The 23,564-nt window shown below is 46.3% G+C and overlaps 1 protein-coding gene and 2 non-coding genes across 3 annotated transcripts; all 3 read right to left on the bottom strand.

Moving 5' to 3' along the window:
* Positions 1-853: 853 nt before the first annotated feature.
* Positions 854-12,444, bottom strand: DKC1 (dyskerin pseudouridine synthase 1). Its single transcript, XM_035010732.1, has 15 exons — positions 12,290-12,444; positions 11,489-11,556; positions 10,761-10,847; positions 9,358-9,449; positions 8,855-9,039; positions 8,163-8,227; positions 7,660-7,786; positions 7,296-7,426; positions 6,736-6,879; positions 5,660-5,780; positions 4,272-4,390; positions 3,484-3,587; positions 2,878-2,986; positions 1,985-2,104; positions 854-1,721 (listed from the first exon to the last, which is right to left on the bottom strand). Exons 1-15 carry the CDS (start codon positions 12,303-12,305, stop codon positions 1,656-1,658), a joined length of 1,554 nt encoding a protein of 517 aa, XP_034866623.1. The 5' UTR covers positions 12,306-12,444; the 3' UTR covers positions 854-1,655.
* Positions 3,060-3,188, bottom strand: LOC118015290. Its single transcript, XR_004680606.1, has one exon. It is a non-coding gene; the product is annotated as a small nucleolar RNA SNORA56 (small nucleolar RNA).
* On the bottom strand, positions 7,061-7,197 carry LOC118015287. The gene has a single exon (XR_004680605.1). It is a non-coding gene; the product is annotated as a small nucleolar RNA SNORA36 family (small nucleolar RNA).
* Positions 12,445-23,564: the final 11,120 nt, after the last annotated feature.

Below are 23,564 nucleotides of genomic sequence, written 5' to 3' on the forward strand. Positions count from 1 at the left end.
TTAGGACAGCATCAATACCAACTGCCTCTCCTGGGTTCAGACGTCTCCCTCAAGCACACACAGGTCAAGATAACCCACCCTCCCATGAGGGGGGTGTGTGCTGGGCAGGGCACGATCTGGTACATTACGTGTGGACCTGAACACACACAGACAGACATGTAACCTATAAAACAAGTTTGGGAGCAAAGGTGTGATCCCATTTCTACTCCATGGGGAGAGTGCTCTGAATGCTTTGCTTCCGCTTGCATCTCCCCCATTTTCCTCCTGGCAGCCATTCCTTTCAGCTTTCTCTTCATTCTCAAGACCTGGTTTCCAGAGCACCCCACGACTGGCTGCCCAAATTAATCTGTATCCAAAGGGAATTACTCCACTCCGTTGCTCACACAGCAGCTAGCTGCTGCGATTATAAACACCCATGCCCTCAAAACCCCCCGACCCCAAGTCTTCTGAGGCTGGTGCCCACATAGACATGCACACAGGATGCTCTAATCCTGGACGAGAACCCATCAGGTGCACACATGCAGCTTCCTGCTTTGACTTGCCAGAGGCTTTCATTCTGACCTCCCTTCCAGGAGAGGGAAAGCCAGCCTCAGGCCTATGCTCAGAATCCCTCCCCACACACACTGGTACCTCCTGCCAGACCCACTACATAAATACTTCTACCTTCCTCCCCTCGACTGTTGGGGGAGATCACTAGATTTGTGATGATTCCCCTTTTAATCTAGTCAATGTCCTGAATGAAGATTCTAGAGTATTTGGTCCCATACCAGATAATAGGCCCCAAGATGAATGTTGCACGACATAGAACCAGAGAAAATAACCAAAGGAAAAGCATCAAATTCCAAACAGGACATAAAGTTTCCTAGATTTTTAATTAAAATAGTTTCTATCTTTTGTTCTACTAGTTTGACATCCCCAACAATTAGAAAACCCAACAGAAATACTTAAAAACAAATAAACTTTAATAAGTAAAAAGTACAACCTTCTCCCAGCAGTGAGTGAGTGCATCCTTTGAAAGTAAAGGAAAATTAAGAGAGAATATGGAACAGTATTTTAGCTTCTGTCACAAACACAAGTAGGCAGATGGATTCAGGTGCATTAGGCTGTACACACAGGCTATGAAGGAGTACAGAAAGGACCGCTAAGCCAGAGATGGAGTGGATGTAGCTGACAGACCACTGTCCTCACAGGACATGGGAGAAAAGATTTATCCCCCCAGTGAACAATGTGGTTCAGTTCTCTTCTTTTACTTGATCTACACCATTTCACTGAGCAATGTTTAGAAACGTTTAAAATGGGTTGAGGGGTGGTGCAAACCAGGAGAGAGCTATGCTGATAAAACAGCCATCGGGCACCAGCCGCAGATGGCTCCTGGGCTGTGCTGGGTCTGAAGGAGAGAATTCCCAACTCTCCCAAGCAGACAAGTGGGTGCCATCAAACCTGCTTCCTTCACCCATATCCTTAAAACAGGACAGGATGGGATGACCACACCAAGGAACGTCACTGAGTTCTCACGTAGCAGCTAAAATGTGCCGGAACTCTCCACCCTTTCTGGGACCTATGTTCCATTCCCTCAAGAACAAAAGGAATTCTGTTTTCTCAATAAGGCTTTAATTTCTCCTCCCACCTGGACACAGTGCTCAAAGTGGTGTCCACTATTCAGAAACCACTTCCACTTTTATTTTCTTCTTCTTCTTCTTCTTCTTGGTACTGTCACTGTCCTGGGAGAAAGAGAAAGCCTCACTGCATCTGTTAACAACCAAATGAGGGAAGTTCCAAGAGCCCAATAAGCCTTTTCAGGATCTGGGAGGATATTCTGGATTAAATAAATTTTGCACAGAACACAAGCCCTGAGCTTTGCAGTGATGCCCCAGCGGTCTACTTTGACGGACAGGACCATTCAGATTTCCCCCTCACCATCAGCAGCATTCCAACTATGAGCAGTTACTAGGGAAACGCTGCTGCTCCCCCTTCAAGTACATACCCCATCTCCTGGATCGCCCCCGCTCTCTAGCGCAGCTTTGGCCTTTTTATCCTTCTTCTTCTTCTTTTCCTTCTTGACCAGCTGTGGAGAGGTCTCGTCACTTTCACTCTCTCGCTTCCGCTAAGGTGGAGACAAGCGATCAAATGTTAGACCTTGGGCAAAAATGGATGAGAAACGTTCAGTAAGAAGGTGGGGAGTCACCAGAAAAGTTCCTGACTAAATCCAAGAGTAAGTTTTCTAATTACAAACCCCAACAGAACCTTAATTTACAGAGAATTCAAACACGGTCTCATCCCCATGCGCACAGCCGGAGCACCAAAGCTCGGGGGCTGTGACAAGTTGGACTGCAGGTCTTCAAAGGCGGCGGGCAACCCAGGAGTTGTGACAGGCCCCATGCGTGCCAGAAGCTCTTCCCAGCTCACTCAGCGCACCCATTCTGTGCTCTAATGCCAGTGGTCCCCCCAACCCTGACAAGCTGAGGTGCTACCACATACTTTCCTGGAACTTTTCAAACGCAGAGCTAAGGCGATCTAGAGGTTGTCAGCCTCTGGTGATTCTGCTCCCCGCGGAGTTTTGTACGGCTCGTCTGCCCCGGAGCCAGAATCACACACACCTCCACTGTGACCCAGTGCCGTCGCCTCAGCGCGGTGGAAGCCGAGGCCCCTGATTTGAGCCCACAATCCTCCCAGCAGACACAACAGGGAATGTGAATTGGAGCCCACACCGTCCAAACGAGTACCCCAAGGTACGGCACATTAGCTACACTGCACCACGCCCCCAAGAAGCCTTGCCGTACTGAGCCACGACCCGTGCCTAGACCGCAACCATCGAGATAAGCCAAATGCAACCATCTCCCAAAGCACACTCCCAACTGCTCACAGCATGTCACTCACCTTTGGGGCTTTTACCACTTCGGCAACTACTTTTGGGGCTTTTACGACTTCAGCAACTTCCTGTGGGTCTTTTACTGCTTTGGCCCCCACCTCTCTCTTAGCAGAGTCACTGAAAGACAGACAGCAATAGGTGAGAGGCACTGAACGGCTTTCCAGGGAGGTACTGCTGCCTCCTCAACCAGTGATATCTGGCAAGTCTAAAGCCACCATCAAAATACTGACGACAGACAGAAGAACTCACCACTTACTGTTGCAGACTGACTCCCTCTAGAGTCCCACGAGCCAGACTAGAAAGGGATAACTGTCTGCTGAGCAGGCCTGAGCAGTCACGGGGCAAGTCCCTACAGCCCCCAAGGTCTCGTGAGCACCACGCAGGTTCCTAGAGTCCCCCATATTAGCAGCTCTCCCCGGAACTAAATCTGCCCCGCTCCCCATACCCAGGTTCCATGACCTCCTGCCTTGGCTCATGTAGGCAGCCGCCATGCTGCATCTACCCCTCTGAGCTCTACAGCCTCCCGTCCTCACCTGTAGTGGATGCACTCCTGCATCCAGGCGGCCAGCGTGCCGCCTCTGCCCGCCGGGGGCTCTGAAACACCCTGCCCTCACCTGTAGTCCACATACTCCTGCATCCAGGTAGCAGGCGTGCTGTCTGTGGGCTTGCCGTGCTTATCCAGAAGACCCTGCTTGATCATCAGCCTCTTCTGACTTGCCTGGTGGATCGTCAGGATTTCAGCATTAGAACAGTGTGACACATGAAGCAGGTATTATGGTGGCTCAAGTAAGGCTCCTCCCTTGTGTGTTCTCAGCTGGGCCTCACACTTCTCTGCAAAGCACTCAGAACTCACGCTCTCCAACAGGAGCAAACATGGGACTTGTCAAAAGTCATCAAGCCTTCTTTATCAGTGAGAACCTCCAAAATGTCATTTTGTGGCACCCCCACCCACCCCATTCTTCCACCACAGGGCCTTTGCAGCACATGCGATTCCAGCTTCCCCAGACTCTCCCTTCCTTTCTTCACTTCATCAATACATAACACTGTGTCCTTTGTGCTAGCCTGGCTCCAGCGAAGATCCCTCACCCAGACCCCCCAGCCAAGTCAAACCCCTCATTTTGGACTCCCGAGATGCCAGGCACCTCTCTGTACTCTTTGATATCCCTTCAACTTGGCTTTCGTTGTGCAGTATGAGTGACACCCGTCTGCTTCTCCCCATTAGACTAAAATCTCTAAGCTCTGAGATGGATGGTCCCATTTCTACTCACCATCACTCCCCAGAGCCCAGGTACACGGCAAGGTTGTAGTGGTAGGGACATAGCTGAGAGCCACCCAAGGAGTATTCAACAACACAAAAATGAAGAGTTAGCTCACAGCAGAGCACACACCTGGTCCCACTTACCTTTGGACCTAAACCCCACTTCCGAGGGTAAGTGTCTCTCTCCATGATTACTCTCTTGATCTTGGCTACAATACCATGGTCACAGGTAGATATCACTGCCGTGGTCATTAATGCAATAGCTGCAGGTGTTAGAAAGAGATTAAAGAATGACTTGGAAGAGAGAAACTTCGTTATTATGAGCCCTAATTCCACTGTTTTATATAAATTTTAAAACCCCATTTTAGGGGCACCTGGGTGGCTCAGTCTGTTAAGCATCCAACTCTTGATTTCGGCTCAAGTCATGATCTTAGGGTCATGAGATCGAGCCCTGCGTCGAGCTCCGTGTTCAGCGTGGCGTCTGCTTGAGATTATCTCCCCCTCTGCCCCTCCCCCCACTTGTGCGTGTGTTCGCACGCTCTCTCTCAAGATCTTAAAAAAAACAAACAAACATACATTTAAGGGGCACCTGGGTGGCTCAGTCGGTTAAGTGTCTGCCTTCGGCTCAGGTCATGATCCCGGAGTCCTGGGATCGAGCCCCGCATCGGGCTCCCTGCTCAGCGGAAAGTCTGCTTCTCCCTCTGCCCCTCACCCCGCTTGTGCTCTCTTTCAAATAAATAAATAAAATCTTTACAAAGAAAAAAAAACATTTAAAACTCGAAGCTCTACTGCCTTGAGGTTTCCTTTGCTGAGGATGTTCATATGGAGAAAATCCACTGCTATGGGAAAAAAGCTCTGAAACCATATTACGATTGTCAGTTAAAAAAATATTTACACTAACCACATAAAAATCAACGCTTCCTAGAGCCTCAGGAGACCTCTTAATAAGTAAATCAGAGCTATTCATTTAACGTGCCTAATTGGCACCACCAGAAAGAAAGCATGTCACGTGAAGGTCATGAGAGTCCCTTCTCGGTTGCAAGCAGCGATCTATGGATAGCAGCCAGAAGGGAACACCTCTAGTAAGGCACCCTAAAGATACACTCACCAGGCTTGGCGCTCAGGCCACACACGGGGAACAGCTTGCACAGCCCCTTCAGGGCAATGGAACATTTGAAGTTTTAAGGACAATCCAACAGTAGCTAAAGGTTCACAAGTTAACTGCTATAGGCAAACAAGGAATGAGCTAAACTTTTCATCTCGATTACACAGACATTTACTCCCTTCGTTAAGGATTTTCCCTCTCCCCACTGGAGCCGGGCTGCTGAGACACGACCTCTAATAGCAGCCAGTTGGGGCAAGGGGAAGCCTCATTTACCTCCTCCTCACCTATGCCCATCTAACACAGTCCCCAAACAGGCCCCAGACAACACAAGGATTAGATGAACCTGAGGAGCCAGCACTTGGGGGCCTGCCCTTAGTGAGCCTGGCTGTGATGGTGCAGAAGGAACTAGGGCAACTTCCCCTCTTACCCATGCAGATTGCTTCCCCTTTGGTGGTGATGACCACGATCTCCTGATTGACTTCGATGCCATCCTCATATCGGAGAACACCTGGAAGCATGATTTTTGCCCCATAGCAGATTGCATTCACCTGCAGAGACAGCACTACATGTGAGAGCCCTAGCTGCTGCACTAGCCCCTGCCCTCCATCCCTCCCCTCACCAGCACAAAGGAGAACGGGGCTGGGGGGTGGGGGGGGAACAGGACCTGCGAAATGGAGCTAATGGCATTCCACCATGGGCTAGGCACCTTATACACACTGACTCAGAAATGTTAAAGGGGAATTTAAATACCTACTCCTCATTCCTCCACTGGACTTAAAGGTATTTTCATCTTAAACAAAAACCCAGCCTTACTTTTCCTTAATCACTCCTCTCTTTTTTTATCACTGATGAGAGAAACCCTGACAGAATCAGGAGCGTTTTTGCTTTTTTTGGGAGATCGGGCCTCTAACAGGCTCTCAAAATGACCAGCAAGCAAGATTACTGAGGCCTGTTGAACCAATCACATGCAAGTTCAGGCTACCTCTCCCTGAGTTCAATGGCTTGTGCCACCTTGTCTTCACTTACCTGTATCTCTTGCTGACCACACTCCACCTCCCCCTTAAATCACCCAGAGGGTACCAGTCTGACCCCAGCATGAGGAGGCTACATCACATTTATGTTGTTGCTTCACACAATTATGTTTTTTCAACTATTATAATGGCAGAGTTTAGGATACCTAATTTTTCTTTTTCTTATTATGAAGGATAACGTACAAAAAAATGCATCAAACACCCTCAACTCGGCTATCCTTTGTCCCGGACATAATAACATCATTAAGAGAACTACTCGTGGGGCACCTGGCTGGCTCAGTCGGTGGAGCGTGCAACTCTTGATTTCAGAGTTCTGAGTTTGAGACCCACGTTGGGTAATAATAAAGGAAAATAATAAGTTCACATCATGTTTCATCTCTTCACACAGAATGAGGATTTCAGAACACTGACTGTATCTCATCTTTGTGGAGTCACATTTTGTGCAAATGTGAACTTGTAACCCAGAACTTACTGCACTGTCTTTCATAACCAGCCTTTTATGAGAAGTCAACAGCTTTTCCAAAGGGTAAACAACTCGCCGCAGGTAACTGTCATCCTTGTGGTTGTCATACAGCCACTGGGCATCAAGCACGTCATGCATTGTCACCATGTGGTCCTGAAAAGCAGCCATGTATGAAAACTATATTCGGTGTCACTGTCTCTGAAATAGTCCCACAGACCCCAAACTTCCAAAACCTGAATGAATTTAGTCCAAACTCATTAGTCTTCAGTCTCTTCAGAATCACCTCTCTTCTACACATCTGTAACTACTGATACACCGAAATCTAAGTAGGCATTTTTGTAGGCTGGGGGGTAGTAAATGAATAGAGTAATGCTTTCTATCCAATCATCTCCCACAGCCTAGGTTTCAATGTTCCAAAGTTTAATTAACAGAACAGGGAAGCTGCCCTGAACTGAACTCAACACTTTGGAAATTGCCTTTTCCAGGATGTGAAGCAGGTGAGGAATTCCACCAAGGGCGGGAAGGTGTTAAGTACCAGCTCTGAAACTTCTAGCCCCATAACGGTGTACCTTTTCACTCATGACTCCAGAACGAACCCTCCGAAGTTCCTGCATCTGACCGCCAACTCCCAATAACAAACCAAGGTGCACACACAGCGTCCGAATATAGGTGCCGGCCTCACAACTCACCCAGAAGATTCCTAAGACACACACACACACAAAAGTAGCACATTGTCCAAAGTAAACACATCACTGACTGAGAAACCCAGAGTTATTCTTTGAGCCAGCAAGACTAAATACAATAGAAATAGGCTCCGACTATACCATATACTAAGGGCACCTACTCTTAACAAGAAAATCTAATTCTCAAGAACGCGTTCCTATCCACATGTGGTCAATGTCAATTCAGTTCCTCACAGACCTAATGACCCACCTAATCTTCTTTCAGGATCATACTCGATCATCTTGCTCTCATATATGGTCCGCACTCTGAGTTGCCTCTTTACTGCAGCAATAAGTGGGGGTCGCTGGAATAAGGCACCTGTCAGAGTTTCTAGGGCCTGAGAATAAGCACAAAACAAAATGAAGACTCATTGTACAGACTCTCAAATAAGAGCAAACAGCCTATTGTGGCAGTTTCAGGACACAAATGAAAAAGTTTTTTTCAATCATTTAAGACCTAAAATGTCCTTTCCATTTTTGCTTCTTTATTAGTGACACAGGAATGATTCAGTGCTTATCAGCGAGCCCTTTCCTCAGAAGGGACATGGCCAGAAGTGCCCCTGTCAATCCACAGTACCTGTTCAGGCTGGCGTGAGCAGCCCACTGAAAAGGGCACAAGACAGGACAGCCAGGAAAGCCGGCCTGTCTCCAGATGTCTACGGGCTTAGACACCCACATCACCAAAAGGTGCCCTCCCTGTAATCACAAACTTACCCTAGAAAGTTGAGTCCCCCCTTCAATAGCATTGTGTAGCCGGACAATTCCCACATACTCTTTGCCTGAAAAATGACAAAAGAGTAGTCAGGTATGGCCACTGAGTTTTCTGTGTTTTTATATGCTCATATTCCCATTTTGTGCAGCAAGAAAAGCATGCAGTTTGATGACTTCCTTCTGTAAAGTTTCCATGAAGACAGATTTCATGGTTTGGACATGGGAAAGGAGTGAAGATGCTTCCTCTCACTGGGGGTTCAACTTCCAATGTGCTGACAGGAACAGCTGGAATACGCAGTGTAGAGCCTGCTTAGAACAAAACCTCGCAAGGTCATGCAGGAGTTTCCCCTGATGAAAATGAGGGAAGGGCACTTTAGGCAGAAGCAGCAGCGAAGACTCCAAGAAGCCTGGAGCAATAAGCCTAGAGCGGGACCCAGACACAGCCCTGTCTCAGTCCTGGGAACAGATCTAGTCAACTTGATGTGCACATGTCCAGTACCTGGAACTCCAAGAAAGGCAGACACACTAGGATCTGGCAAGGGACAGAAGGTACACAACCAGAGTATCCCTGCTTAGGATTTTTTTTTAACTAATGAAGAAACCATTACCAAGGGCCAAAAAGTAGAAGGAAGGGAAACATAGAAAGCCTTCCAATAACAAAGGAGCTGCCTCTTTTTATTCCCTCTTCCACATACCTGCACTCTGCTGGGATTTCACCAAGCGAGTGGCTCGTTCTATGCACACGATTAAACAGCCAGTCACCTTGGGATCCAGAGTACCACTGTGTCCTGTCTTTTCCACCCGAAGTATTCGTCGGATCCAGGCTACCACCTCATGGGAAGAGGGGTTGGAAGGCTTGTCAAGATTAATGAAACCTGTCCTAAAATGGAAAAGAAATCACTGTGCTGTCATCTCTGGCCCTCTAATAAAAACTAAATCTGAAGAGTAAAAAAGTTCACCACAGGTACAGGTTACGTATTTCCAGCAATTCTAGGCATTTCTAAAATGCCACTACCTTCTTGAACAACTGATGTGAAAAAGTCACTTTTTTAAGTACACTCTATGACCAATGTGGGTTCAAAATCATGACCCCAAGATCAAGGGTCCCATGCTCTACCGACTGAGCCAGCCAGGCGCCCCTGAAAAGGTCATTTTGAAAAGAACAGAAGTCTGAACACCACATGCTCCCAACACTTACCTGATATAGTCCCCAATCTCCCTCTTCAGAGGATTTGAACCACAGGGAAGAGGTGTATAGTGTGTAGTCCTTACATTTAGCTTATCGAAATTCTGGAAAGCAATGATACAACACAGAATAAACTTAATAAACCATTAACATATGTAAAACAAGAGTCAGCACCATCCACCATGTTATGGTTAACCCGCAAGTTTATAAACTTGGATTCTGCTCCTATATTTTCATTAGCTAGTGTGACGGACTGTTAAGCCTCCTTACACACTGGAAAAATTACCCATATGAACAGAATTAAGACAAATTTGATCACTCCTCTAGAAAGACTTCTTGGGGTACAAAGACTGGCAACGTTTCTCAAACACAACCAGCTTGTTCCTGCTCCAGATACTCCCATCTCTGCTTTTCCCAGGTCTGCTCCTTTTCATTCTCCTCCTTTCCACAGGTCTAAAAAAGCTCCCTTCAATTAAAGCTTATCTTTCATGTTGCCCAGTTTAGTTTCATCATGGTACTTATCACAAATAGCAATTTTAACTATCTCCCACCCTGAGATTTTAAATCCCAAGATAGTAGGGACCTTGGCCTACCCAGTTCACTAGCATATCCTCAGAGCCTACAATAGAAAAGCAGATGTATTAAACGGTAGACCTATCTGACCAAGCAGAAACTCAACTGTGTTGAATTATATAAGCAAATCTCATTTGTTTACTTCATATATATTGATTTATTATAACACTTTGTCAAGAGGCGCCTCAGTAACTTCCTCTACCCTACCCTTTCTCCTAATCTCATACCTGGCGCCTACTAAGTTGCTTGTGAAATTTGTAATTCAACTCATTACTGAGCCACTCTATTTAAAATCCAACACAACAGTCAGCAATTTCTAGAGGACCTACATGCTAGGCACTGTGGCTAAACACGTTTCATGGATTACGTCCTACAGCCCTCAGCCTGCCTTCCTAAGAGAAGATACCATAAGCAAACAGCCTTGGAGGTTAAATAACTGGCTCAAAGTCATACACTGACTCAAATTGGTCTGGCTTCAAAGCACATATCCTCAAGCACTAAAGCAGTCCTACTCCAAGTGTGGCCCACAAACTAGTAAAAGTCTGTAAGGTGGAGTTAAATACAGAAACCAAGAACTAATTATTTATAAACTTTAATGGCAGTATGACATTGTTGTGACATTTTAACTGTATTCTACTACAGCACTGGGTGCACTGGAAATAAAAAATGAAACAAAATCTGGTCCTTCATGTCAGACACTTTGAAGAACACTGCTCTAAAACAGTATCATCTGACATTTCCTAAGTCAAAGATGCTAGTGCTAATCACTCTTAATGAACCGCTTAACACTTAAATTACGTAAAAGCCAGGCATTGATCTCATACATAATCCTAGCCACATACCTTGAGCAACAGTGGCCACTGAGATGTGTCCAACTGAGCCACCTTGGACTCAGGTTTGATAAGAAATTCTTCAGCATGCTGTATCTCCTTACACAGGACAGAAATACACTGTTAGACTTCCCATCTGATTTTGTACAATTCCATTACTACCATGTAAGTCTAAGCCTCTTAAATAGAAAACAAGGTAGTCCCTATGCCTCTTCACTGGGACTTCCAAGTGAAAAAGAAATGAACCAGGACCTCAGAAGGGTAAGTGAAGTGCCACCAAGATGGGGACAGCTAGGAGCGCCTGGGTGGCTTGCTCAGTTAAGCATTTGACTCTTGATTTCAGCTCAGGTCATGATCTCAGGGCCCTGAGATGGAGACCCGTGTCTGGCTATGCACACACACAAACACACACTCTCTCTCTCTAAAGAAAGAAAATCTTAAAAAAAAAAAAAAAGAAAAAGAAAGATGGGGATAGGTACTTAAAGAGAAAGAGGGATAGTGGGTCTGTTGGTGGGATAAAAAAGAACTTCAGGGAGAGGAGCTGATGTGGTCAACACCATTCAGCAAACTATACTTGACAGGAGAGATTTAGGTGGCTGGGGTTGTGTGGTTTACTACACAACCACTACCCAATTCCAACCCATTCCTTAGAAACTTTTAAAAACAGTCTTTTTATGTAATGTGTTACCTAAGTAACCTTTCACTTTAGTTAAAGCAACCTATAAAACATTCGTACTCACTGCTACATCTTCTTCTGGTAAAGACTTCCGCTCCTTTTTCTTCTTATGTTTCTTCGGCAAAATAAATACTAAAACAGACAAGAGATTTGGGAGTTTTTCCCGAAAATAAGGGTAACAAAACTTAAAATAAAGAATGAAATCAGAGCAAGTAGAAAATGGACGTTTGGTCTAGAACTACTGGGGAAAACAAAGTGTGTAAGGCCAAACGCAGGGTTGCACGGCTCGGTAACCGACCACAGGCAGTCGCACATGTCGGCTTCCATTCCGGTTCACCACGTGGCCGTGGCGGGGCTTAAACCTGCCGCACAAGTGTTCGGCCCACGGGCCACGAAGTTCCGTAAGTGACCACTCAACTGCCCCCTACCCGGTTCTGTGGCCCACAGAACTTTCTTGCGACTTGGAGCTACGAACACGCCGGAGCCCCTCGGCCCTTATTCTTCCCCGTCTGTTCCTACCGCCCTTTCGCGTGGTGCAGGCACTGCCAGGTCTCCCGTCACGGCGGGGAAGCCGGCACGGCCGACGCCTTTCAACGGGGACCCGAGCCCTAAAGAGGCTGTGCCTCGGCGGGAGGCCCGGGCCTCGCGAAGCCACGTCACTGAGAGGACCCCTCCATCCCTTGCCCTCAACCGTAGACCCAAGGCCAAGAGGCAAGGCCAGCAAGAGGCCCGGCTGCGACGGGACCGGCCTGGCGGCAAACCGGCGGAGAACGCGGCCCCCGACGCTGTCACCCTCCCACCCCCAGCTCTTCGGGGCGGCGGAGCTGATAGTTAGCCCGGTCACGCACGAGGAAACGACCCTTACCTTCCGCGTCCGCCATGTTGCCCCGCACAGCGTGCGAGCCGCGTGGGCCACCACCGAGGGAGCGAGCACAGACTCCCGCCGCCCACAGGCCGCGCCACTAAAACCCGCCCACCTGTGCGACGCCGGGTGCGTGCTGCGCCGCGGGACTGAGGGGCGGGGCCAGGCTCGGGGAGGTGAGCCCGAGGCGCGCGCGGGCCGCCTGCGCAACTTCATTGGCTGGCTCGCCTCCCCGCCCCCCACCCGAGGTAGCGCGTCCGCGCGTGCGCTTCGGGACTCGCCCGGCCCTAGGCTGCCCGGGTTGGAGACGCATGCGCAGCCCGCCCCCGCGGCCCATAGCCTATGGGCGTGGCCCCGACCACAGTTCACTGACCTTTGCTGTGTTTGACGCGGGCTTGGGCGCCCGGGTATACCGCGAGCACTGTTAACAGCAGCTATCTGCTTCCTCTCGCCGACCCTTTAAGGTTGGTATCGGATCAGTCCTTTTTGAAAAATGAAGACGTTGAGGCACAGAGAGGTTGAAAGTCCTTCGCTGCTTGCAATTCCCATCTAGCTAGAGTGGTGCTGGCCAATAGGAATACAGTGCGAGCCACTTGTGGACTTTTAAATTTTCCAGCAGCCACATGGGAAAAAAAAAAAAAAACGTAAAAAGAAAAAGGTGAAATTGATTTTTTTTTTTTAAGATTTTATTTATTTATTTGACAGAGAGAGACACAGCGAGAGAGGCAACACGAGCAGGGGCAGTGGGAGAGGGAGAAGCAGGCTCTCTGCTGAGCAGGGAGCCCGATGCGGGGCTCGATCCCAGGACCCTGGGACCATGACCTGAGCTGAAGGCAGACGCTTAACTGAGCCACCCGGGCGCCCCGTGAAATCGATTTTAATAACGAATTTTGTTTAACCCAGTGATCCGACATATTAGCATTTCAACATATAAGCGATACACTTCATGGAATATTTTACATTTGTGTTTGTGTGTGTGGGTGAGATAAAAAAGAATTTCGGGGAGAATTTCCAGTGTGTGTTGTACACGTAGAGCGCACCTGCATTTGAACTCCAGGACGGGGACTCCATGTCAAGTGCTCTATAGTCAAAAGTCGCTTAATGGCTGCAATTATCTGACAGCAGGAAGTAGCGAATTGTGGTTCAAACTGTCTTCCCTTCCTTCTTTGGTGTCCTCTCACTCTTCTCTCTCTCAAGCGGCGATTCTTAATCTAACCTCTGTGGATTTAACTAAGCTCTCTTTATTTAATTCCTTATTGCAATTGTAAATGGAATCTTTTGCCATTATATTTTCTAATGAGTTGCTGCTTTTCTTTCATTTCTCCTCGGCCATACAAAGATTTTATTTCGCTGTGGCTTAAAAAACAGCTGATGATTGGCTTTTCCTCACTTTTAATTCTATCTAGAATTTATTTAGGTGTAAGCCAAGGTAATAATAATAATGATGTAAATTGACTTTTTATAGATAACCAAAGTCCCCAGAATCAGCCAATCCATGAGTAGTTCACTACTTCCCCCCCTTATTTTATAATGCTTCATTGGTAAATATTTCACTGAATAACTTTGAGGTATTCACTGATGGTTCTCCTATGGGCTTCATCTTTCCCCAAAACTCTTCATCCAATCTGGTAGCAAAACCTCTCAGCTTTGCTTTCAAAAGAGGTCCAGATTCTGATGGTTTTTATCACCCTCACTGCTGTCACTATAGTCCATGCCATCATTATGGCTCTCCTCTATTTTTCCAATGGGCTCCTACAGATCTCCCTGCTTCTACTTTGTCCAATTATATTGTCTTAACATAGCAGCTGGCAAGTGCTTTTAAACTGTAAATCAGGCCATGTCCCTCCTCTGCTCAAAGCCCAATGACTTCCCATCTGTAGTGGGATGAAGCGCCCCCCCCCCCCCAAAGGTATATTCTCACCCCTGGACCCTTATTTGGAAAAGAGTCTTTGTAGATATAATTAAGTTAAGGATGACCTTATTTGGAAAAAGAGTCTTTGTAGATATAATTAAGTTAAGGATCTCAAGATAAGATCATCCTGCCTTACTCAGGTGGACCCCAAATCCAATGACAGGTGTCCTTAGAAGAGAAGATAGGGCGCCTGGGTGACTCAGTGGGTGAAGCGTCTGCCTTCAGCTCAGGTCATGATCCCAAGGACCTGGGATCGAGCCCCACATCGGGGTCCCTGCTCAGCAAGGGGCCTGCTTCTTCCTCTCCCTTTGCCCCTCCCCTCCACTCATGTTCTTGCTCACTCTGCTCTCTCTCTCTCTCTCTCAAATAAATAAATAAATAATATTTTTTAAAAAGAGAGAGGGAAGAGAAGGGAAAAGACACACAAGCAAAAGAAATGAAGATGTAGGCAGAGACTAAAGTGATTTCAGTCTTCTAGCCTCCAGACCGGGAGAGAGTACATTTCTATTGTTTGAAAGCAACCCAGTTTGGGGTAATTTGTTATGGCAGCCCTAGGAAACCAAAACACCATCTCACTAAGAGTAAAAGCCGAAGTATCTGGGGCGCCTGGGTGGCTCAGTGGGTTAAGCGTCTGCCTTTGGCCCAGGTCATGATCCCAGGGAGCTGGGATTGAGTCCCGCGTTGGGCTCCCTGCTCAGTGGGGAGTCTGCTTCTCCCTCTCCCTCTGCTGCTCCCCCTGCTTGTGCTCTCTCACACGCATGCTCTCTCTCTGTGCCAAATAAATAAATAAATAAAATATTTTAAAAGAAGCCAAAGTGTCTATGATGGCTGCTCCCCATTCTCTTTCTGAGTCCACTCCTTCCACCGTTACTCACCCCACTCCAGGCACACCCCCTTCTCGGGTCTTTTGCACCCGCTCTTCCCTCTGCCTTAAATGAATCTTGTTTATTGTCTCTCTTCACTAGAATGTTAGCCTTACGGAGCCAGGAAATGTTTGTCTGTTTTGTTCACTGCTATATATCCAGCTCCTAGAAGATGTTCAGTAAGTATTTTTGTTTAATGGATGTGTCTTGAACCCAGAAACCCCCTGGACCTTCCCTTACCAGCAGAAGTAGGGGTTCCTCCCACCCCCATCTGGTGAGGCTGATCCTGTCTTTCTTGGAGATCTTGTGATAAAATCACCTGAGCAAGAGAATGCCAATTGTCCTTGTGCCCTAACTCCTCACATCCCTCATTGTCTCCAATCCTAAGACTTGGGTAGGCGGAACTGTGGGAATGAACTTGTCATGTGCAACCTACTGGCTCAACCCTTAACTACATCCCCAGAGAAAGTTCAAAGGACATTCCTTTCATCAAAACATTGAGAAGTACTTTGGTGAAGGTTCTGGAAAACTAATCTAGGAAAGGAGGTGAGAGGTGTTGCCATAGAAACAGGGAGCCTGGAGCAGCAGCGGCCAAGTGGGGGCATCATGATTGGCAGCAGGACTGGCAGCTGGAACCAGAATGGTTTATCCGCAAGAATCTTTGGTGGTGGCTAATTGGTCATGATGTCCTATTAATAATAAGCCACCTGGGGCGCCTGGGTGGCTCAGTCAGTTGAGCATCTGCCTTTGGCTCAGGTCATGATCCCAGGGTCCTGGGATCAAGCCCCCCATCGGGCTCCCTGCTTCTCCCTCTCCCTCTGCCGTTCCCCCTGCTTGTGCGCACTCTCTCTCCCTCCCTCTGTCAAATAAATAAACAAAGTCTTTAAAAAAAAATAAGCCATCTATAATAGACCATGATCTATATAACCCCAACAACAAAAACTCTAGGTCTGGTGAATGGCAGTCTGCCTTGAATTGCCACAGTGGAAAACATGGCCCCTCATCTAATCCCCAGATCCAGTCGCCCACAGGCTCAGAGCCCTCAAGTGAAGACTAGGCCAGGTACATACAACACTAGTGTATACTTCAAACCTTCATCCTTCTTTCCCTGGGGGACATAGATTGCCACTGTGGTCCACTGGTCAGAAATGAAGACTTAGTCTGTGTCGCTCTCACTGTGGGTCCTCCTGTGGCTTTTTCCCCAGTTCCTAACTGTATAATTGGAAAAATCCGCAGCTGGAAAAATTCCCACAGGGGAATTTTGACTCAAGGACTGAGGACAATTATGGGAAGAAAACTCAAAAGGAAGCCCCTGGAACTGTCCCTTCAATTCTCTGGCAGATTATTGTAATTAAGTCCCCAGGGACTGACTTGATCATCTCGCTGTCCCCCAAGACATCATGCTGGTCCATTACATTAATGGTATCCTGCCAACAACCTGAACAAATATTTCATCTCAGGGTGAGAGATAAGCCCCATGAAAATTTAGGGCCCACCACCTCCATGAGGTTTCTGGGCATCCAGTGGGCTGAGGCATATTGAGATGGTTCCCCAAAGTGAAAACCAAGTTGCCATACCTCAAGTCCACTGCCACTGAGAAAGAAGCACAGTGCTTGGTGGGCCTCTTTTTGGAGGTGGCATCTCCCATTAGGATGCTACACAGAGCCTTTTCCACGCCTTGATAAGAGAATCACAGTTCAGGCCTCTGGAATTTGGGATAAAAATAAAGCTAGGACTGGCCACGTGGCTGGTTAGCTCAGTTGAGTAGAATGTGACCTAACAACACCAACGTTGTGGGTTTGATCCCCAGACAGGCCAAGAAAGGCATTAGTTCTCATGTTTAGTAAAGATTAATTGAAAAAAAAAAAAAAATGAAGCTAGGACCTACACATGCACCAATTTACTGGGAGGCAAAGCCCCTGACTTTCTTTCGTCCTAGGTTGAAACTGAATAACTGTGTGATCTTAAGACCTGAGCTGTACATCGTGAACTGAGCACTGTTTGGCCAAGCAAGCCACAAAGTCAGGCGTGAGTGGCAGCACTTTGCTGTCAAGTATAATGGTGAAGCTACTGGGGAAAACAGTCTGGTGGTTCCTCAAAAGGTTAAACACGGAGTGGCCATATGACTCAGCAATTCCATTCCTATGTGTATATACCCAAGAGACTTGAAAACAGATGTTTAAACAGATGCTTGTGCATGTATATTCATAGCAGCATTATTGACAATAGCCTAAAGGTTGAAACAACCCAAATGTCCATCTACAGATGACTGGATAGACAAAATGTCTATCCATACAATGGAGTATTATTCAGTCATAAAAAGGAGTGAAGCGCTAATACGTACTACAACATGGATGAACCTTGAAAACATCATGCTAGGGGCGCTTGGCTGGCTCAGCCAATAGAGCATGGGACTCTTGATCTCAGGGTTGTGAGTTTGAGCTCTACGTTGGGGCTGAAAATTACTTAAAAATAAAATCTTTTTAAAAAAAAGAAAGAAGAAAACACCATGCTAAAGGAAGTAAGCATAGAGGGACAAATATTATATGACCCCACTCAGGTGAAATAGCCAGAATAGGCATCCTCACACAGGTAACAGGCATGTAAGGGAGGAGACTTCCAGAAGATTATAGCCTCTAGCCATCTGGACACCCCCAGCCACTGAGTCCTCTCAGCTGAGGCCCCAGACATCATGGAGCAGAGAGAAGACATTCTACTTTGTCCTGTCTGACTTCCTCAGCATAATGTGTCAGCTGAATAACAAGCCATCCCAAAAGTCCGTGTCCTTAAACATGTTATAATGCCGACAGATTACAAGTATGGTGAGAATTCAGCTGGAAGGCCCGGTGCAACTGGAACTGGAACAGGAGTCTGCCCATGTGGCTTGGACTTCCTTATAGCATGGCAGCCTCAGAGTAGTCAGACTCTGGACTTAGCGGCTCAGGTCTCCAAAAGCAGGTGTTGGAGTAGATAAGGCATAAAACTGTCAGAATAACCTCTTGAAACTTGGCCCTGGAAGTCCCATAAATCAGTTCTGCTGTGTTGTGTGATTCAAGCAGTCACAAGATTATCCAGGTTCAAGGGGAGAAGGCGTCAACCCCACCTTTCAATGAGAGGAGTGTCAAAGACTTTTGGAGCCCTGGCTTAAAACTGTCACATTCATGAAGACTTAACCAACTGCTGCGCAAAGCCAAATAGTGAATCAAATGGAGATCTGATAGGAATTTCCTTCCCTGCATTTCTCAAGTCTTTGAACTAATTTCTGACATTGTCCCCTAAGTATATGTTATTTCTTTTGACTTACACTTTGATAGAAAGGCAAAGCCCCGGAGATTTCTACTTGGGCCTTTCTGCCATGATTGCCTCATTCCATGGATCAGGAATCAGTGTGGGCATTCTGCTGATTTTTAACAATTTTAGCCATTCTGGTAAGTATGTGGTGGAATCTCATTGTGATTTGGATATGCATTGCCCTAATGGCTAATGATATTGAATATCTTTCCAAGTGCTCGTTTGCCACCATCTGTATATCCTCCTCAATGAATTGTTTCTTCATATCTTTTATTTATTTTCTGATTGGATTATTAGTGATTTGGGGTTTTTTAATTACTGAGTTTTGAAAGTTCTTTATATATTCTTGATATGAGTCCTTTAGCAGATATGTGCTTTGCAAACATTTTCTCCCAGTCCGCTGCTTGTCTTTTTTTTTTTTTCTAAAGATTTTATTTACTTGGGGGGTGGGGGGAACATGAGCAGGGGAGAGGGGCAGAGGAAGAGGGAGAAGCAGACTCCTTGCTGAGCAGGGAACCCAACACGACCCTGGGATCATGACCTGAGCCGAAGGCAGACACTTAACCGACTAAGCCACCCAGGTGCCCCTTTAGCTTGTCTTTTTATACTCTTAACAAAAGTGTTAATTTTGATGAAGTCCCATTTATCAATTTTTTCTTTTATGGATTGTATCTAAGAATATTTTCTCCTATGTTGTCTTCTATAAGTTTTATAGTTTTACATTTTACATATAAATATATGATTCATTTTGAGTTAATTTTTGTATAAGGTGTGAGGTTTTGGTTAAAGTTCTTTTTTTTTTGCCTATGGATGTCCAATTTCTCCAGCACTGTTTGTTGAAAAGACTATCCTTCCTCCATTGAATTGCTTTTGTGCCTTTGTCAAAAACCAGCTGGGCAGATTTATGTGGGTCTGTTTCTGGGCTCACTATTTCATTCCCTATGTGTCTATGTGTCTATTCCCCTACCAATAGCATGCAGTCTTGATTACTGGAGATACTATATGATAAGCCTCAAAATCATGTAAAGAGATTTGTGTGTTGATCTTGTATACTGCAACCTTGTAAAACTCACTTATTAATTATGGGAGTTTTTCTCTGCGGATATCTTGGGATTTCCTACGAAGATAATTATATCATCTGCAAATTGAGACAGTTTTATTCCTTCCTTCTCAATCTGTGTGCCTTTTGTTTCTACAAGTTTCAACACTATGTTGAATAAGAACAGTGAGAGCAGATATTCTTGCCTTATTCCCAATCTTAAGGGAACATCCGTGCACGTTCTTCAAGTTGCAGAAGCTCCCCTGCCATTCCCAGTTTTATGAGAGTGTTTGTCACAGATTGGTGTTGGGTTTTGTCAAATGCTTGTTCTGCATCAATCAATATAAGCATGTGACTTTTCTTCTTTCGCTTGTTTTTTGTTTTTTTTTTTTAAGATTTTATTTATTTATTTGACAGAGAGAGACACAGCGAGAGAGGGAACACAAGCAGGGGGAGTGGGAGAGGGAGAAGCAGGCTTCCCGCCGAGCAAGGAGCCCAATGCAGGGCTCGATCCCAGGACCCTGGGATCATGACCTGAGCCAAAGGCAGACATTTAACCGACTGAGCCACCCAGACGCCCCTCTTCTTTTGCTTGTTAACATGGTGGATTGCAGGGGCGCCTGGCTGGCTCACTCGTTGAGCGTCTGCCTCCGGCTTAGGTCATGATCCCGGGGTCCTGGGATGGAGCCCTGCATCGGGCTTTCTGCTCCGCGGGGAGCCTGCTTCTCCCTCTCCTTCTGCCCCTGCTTGTGTTCCCTCTCTCACTGTGTCTCTCTCTCTGTGTCAAATAAATAAATAAATAAATCTTTAAAAAACAAACAAACAAACATGGTAGATTGCATTGATTTCTTTTCTGTTTTTGTAAGTAACCACTACCTCCAATGTGGGGCTCAAGCTCACAACCCTGAGATCAAGAGTCACACGCTCCACCGATGGAGCCAGCCAGGGGCCCTTGATTGACTTTCATATATTGAATGAGCCTTGCATCTCTGGAATAAACCCCACCTAGTCATGGTGTATAATCCTTTTAATGTAGTTGTGAATTCTACTTGCTAGTATTTTGCTGAGGATTTGTATGTCTAGATTCATGAGGCATATTTGTCAGTAGTTTTCTTTTCTTTTTTTGTTTTACTGTCTTTTTCCAGTTTCGGTATCAGAGTAACACTGTCCTCATAGAACGAGTTCAGAAGTGTTTGATTTGGACTTGTAACGATAATTTCATACTATTTTAAATATAACAATAATGGATATGATGTCAGGATTTTTTTGGTAAGACATGAAAAAGACTATCATTGGTAATATTAAAGTCAAATTTCAAATTTAGGTGGAAATTGGGTTGCTTTCACTTTCAGAGAAGCACTTTACAGAGGTCCATAGAGGAAAAAAGAAAGTTTCTGTATCTGAAATTGTACCATGGCACTCCAGGCCTTTAGTTCACGTGCTTCATAGATGATTTGAACATGCATGTGCAGTCATCCCCCCTCGTGGCTGTCCCTGATCCAGAAATCAGAGAGGCATTTTCTTTTTTTTTTTTTAAAGATTTTATTTATTTATTTATTTTTTTTTTTTTTAAACATTTTATTTATTTGACAGAGAGAGACACAGCGAGAGAGGGAACACAAGCAGGGGGAGTGGGAGAGGGAGAAGCAGGCTTCCTGCGGAGCTGGGAGCCCGATGCGGGGCTCGATCCCAGGACCCTGGGATCATGACCTGAGCCGAAGGCAGGCGCTTAACGACTGAGCCACCCAGGTGCCCAAGATTTTATTTATTTATTTGAGAGAGAGAGAGATAGCGAGAGCCAGAACACAAGCAGGCGGAGTGGGAGAGGGAGAAGTAGGCTCCCCACCAAGCAGGGAGCCCAATGCGGGGCTCCATCCCAGGACCCCGGGACCATGACCTGAGCCCAAGGCAGAAGCTTAATGGCTGAGCCACCCAGGCGCCCTGAGAGAGGCATTTTCTTTTCAAATTTTCTTCTTCTTTTTTTTTTTTTTTTTTTTAAGATTTTGTTTATTTATTTGTCAGAAAGAGAACACACAAGCAGGGGGAGCGGCAGGCAGAGGGAGAAACAGACTCCCTGCTGAGCAGGGAGCCCGATGTGGGACTTGATTCCGGGACCCTGGGATCGTGACCTGAGCAGAAGGCAAACACCCAACCGACTGCGCCACGCAGGCGTCCTTCAAATTTTCTCTTTTCGCAGAGAATAAGATTCACAGCCATTTTGCCCATCATAACATAATTAAAATAGAAACTCTTTTTAAAAATATTTATTTATTTATTTTAATTTTTTTATTTGTCAGAGAGAGAGAGCAAGCAGTAGGCAGAGGGAGAAGCAGGCTCCCCGCTGAGCAGGGAGCCGGACAACGTGCGTGGGGCTGGATCCCAGGACCCTGGGATCATGACCTGAGCCAAAGGCAGACGCTTCACCCACTGAGCCACCCAGGCACCCCTAGAAGAGAAACTCTTCTTTTTTAAGATTTTATTTATTTATCTGACAGAGAGAGAGACAGCGAGAGAGGGAACACAAGAAGGGGGAGTGGGGGAGGGAGAAGCAGACTCCCTCTGCTGAGCAGGAAGCCCGATGTGATGCGGGGCTCCATCCCAGGACCCTGGGATCATGACCTGAGCCTAAGGCAGACGCTTAACGACTGAGCCACCCAGGCGCCCCTAAAGTAAAAACTCTTAATAGTAGATATTTATGTTCGCAAATCCTTCTAGTTCTAAGATTTATAGTACTTAATGAAAGGCTAAGCCAAACCTATTTTAAAATAATAATAAATGGGGAAGCCGCGCTAAGGAATCCAGGTGCTGAAAACCACTTGTTATTCAAATGGATCTCCTCTCCCCAGGCTGGGTGCAAAGAAGCTAGGAAGGGGCTTGATGAAACGAAAATAAAAGTTGCAATACAAACAGGTCATCTCTCCCTAGAAATTTAGGGGGAATAACCTTGTAGAAGCAATTTTGATTCGTCTGGAAGAGAGAACAGTGCCCCCTGAAAGATGCAAGAATGATTGTCCATATCACACCCTTATTTAATGGACATGGTTAGCCTGGAGATGAGTAGTGGATAATTGTAAAATTAATCAGGTTGTGACTTGAAGCTGCTATTCCAGATGATGTTGCTTTTCTAGAGCGAATCAACACAGCCCCTGGTACCTGGTAAGTGCCTATTTGCCTGAAAAATGCTCTTTTCTCTGTTGCAATCAGCAGAGACTGTCGGAAGCAGTTTGCCTTCATCTGGCGGGAACAGAAGTACGGCTTTAGTGCCTTGCCTCAGGGCTATGTCTCTCCTTGGGCTCCCTGCCCTAATCCAGGGTGAGTGGAACTCCATTTTTGCAACGATCATGGTGAACATCAGGCTGGTCCATTATATTGAAGACATTATGCTTACTGGACCTGGTGGATCAAGAGGTAGTAGTTACTTTATTAATAAACATGTATGCCAGAGGACGGGAGATAAAGCCCATGAAAACTCAAAAGCCTGGCCCTCGGTAACATTTTGGGATGGGCTGGACCATGTTGGGTATTCTACAGGTTGCTGCACCTCATGCTACCGACCACCCAAAAAGAGACACAGCATTTGCTGCGGTTCTTTGGATCCTGTAGGCAACATACACTACATTTCATTGTTCCACGCCTGGGGTGCCTGGCCAGCTCAGTCGGTAGAGCCATCATAGGGTTGTGAATGCGAGTCCCATGTTGGGGGTAGCATTTACTTAAGAAAAACAAAAGTTGCAAAACTGTTGTACACCAATGCATTGAACAAGTAATCTGTGAGGCTGCGTGTGTTCAGCAGCACAGAGGGCAAGGAAAGACTCCGTAGCAGGTCCGGGCCACTTGACCTTTATGATGACGTAGATCCAATATAACTAGAGCCTTTGACACGCTGGCAGGCTACATGGAGCCTCTGGCCAGTCCCAACAGGAGAAACATTCAGTGGACCACCGGCGTTTTGAAGCAAACAATACATTCTACCACAAAAGAAGTATTTTCCTTTGGATCAGCAGCTGCGGTAAAGTCTGAATGCCTTGCCATGGAGCACCAAGGAACCATGTAACCTTAGCTGTCCCTGATAAATTGGGTGCTAACTGATCATCCAGGGCAAGTGGAGTATTTGAGACCAGACTCAAGCAGGTCTGGAAGGTATAAGAAAGTTGCTCGAGCAAGTGGCTCCCA

This window comes from Mirounga leonina, unplaced genomic scaffold (assembly GCF_011800145.1).
Source record: "Mirounga leonina isolate KUSES-001 unplaced genomic scaffold, KU_Mleo_1.0 Mir_101799, whole genome shotgun sequence".
Classification (NCBI taxonomy): Eukaryota; Metazoa; Chordata; class Mammalia; order Carnivora; family Phocidae; genus Mirounga; species Mirounga leonina.

Coding starts and splice junctions, on each gene's coding strand:
- DKC1 (XM_035010732.1), bottom strand. Junction 9,450..10,760: donor AGTGGCCACTGTTGCTCAAG/GTATGTGGCTAG, acceptor ATTGCTTTCCAG/AATTTCGATAAGCTAAATGT. Junction 8,228..8,854: donor GAAATCCCAGCAGAGTGCAG/GTATGTGGAAGA, acceptor GTCATTTTTCAG/GCAAAGAGTATGTGGGAATT.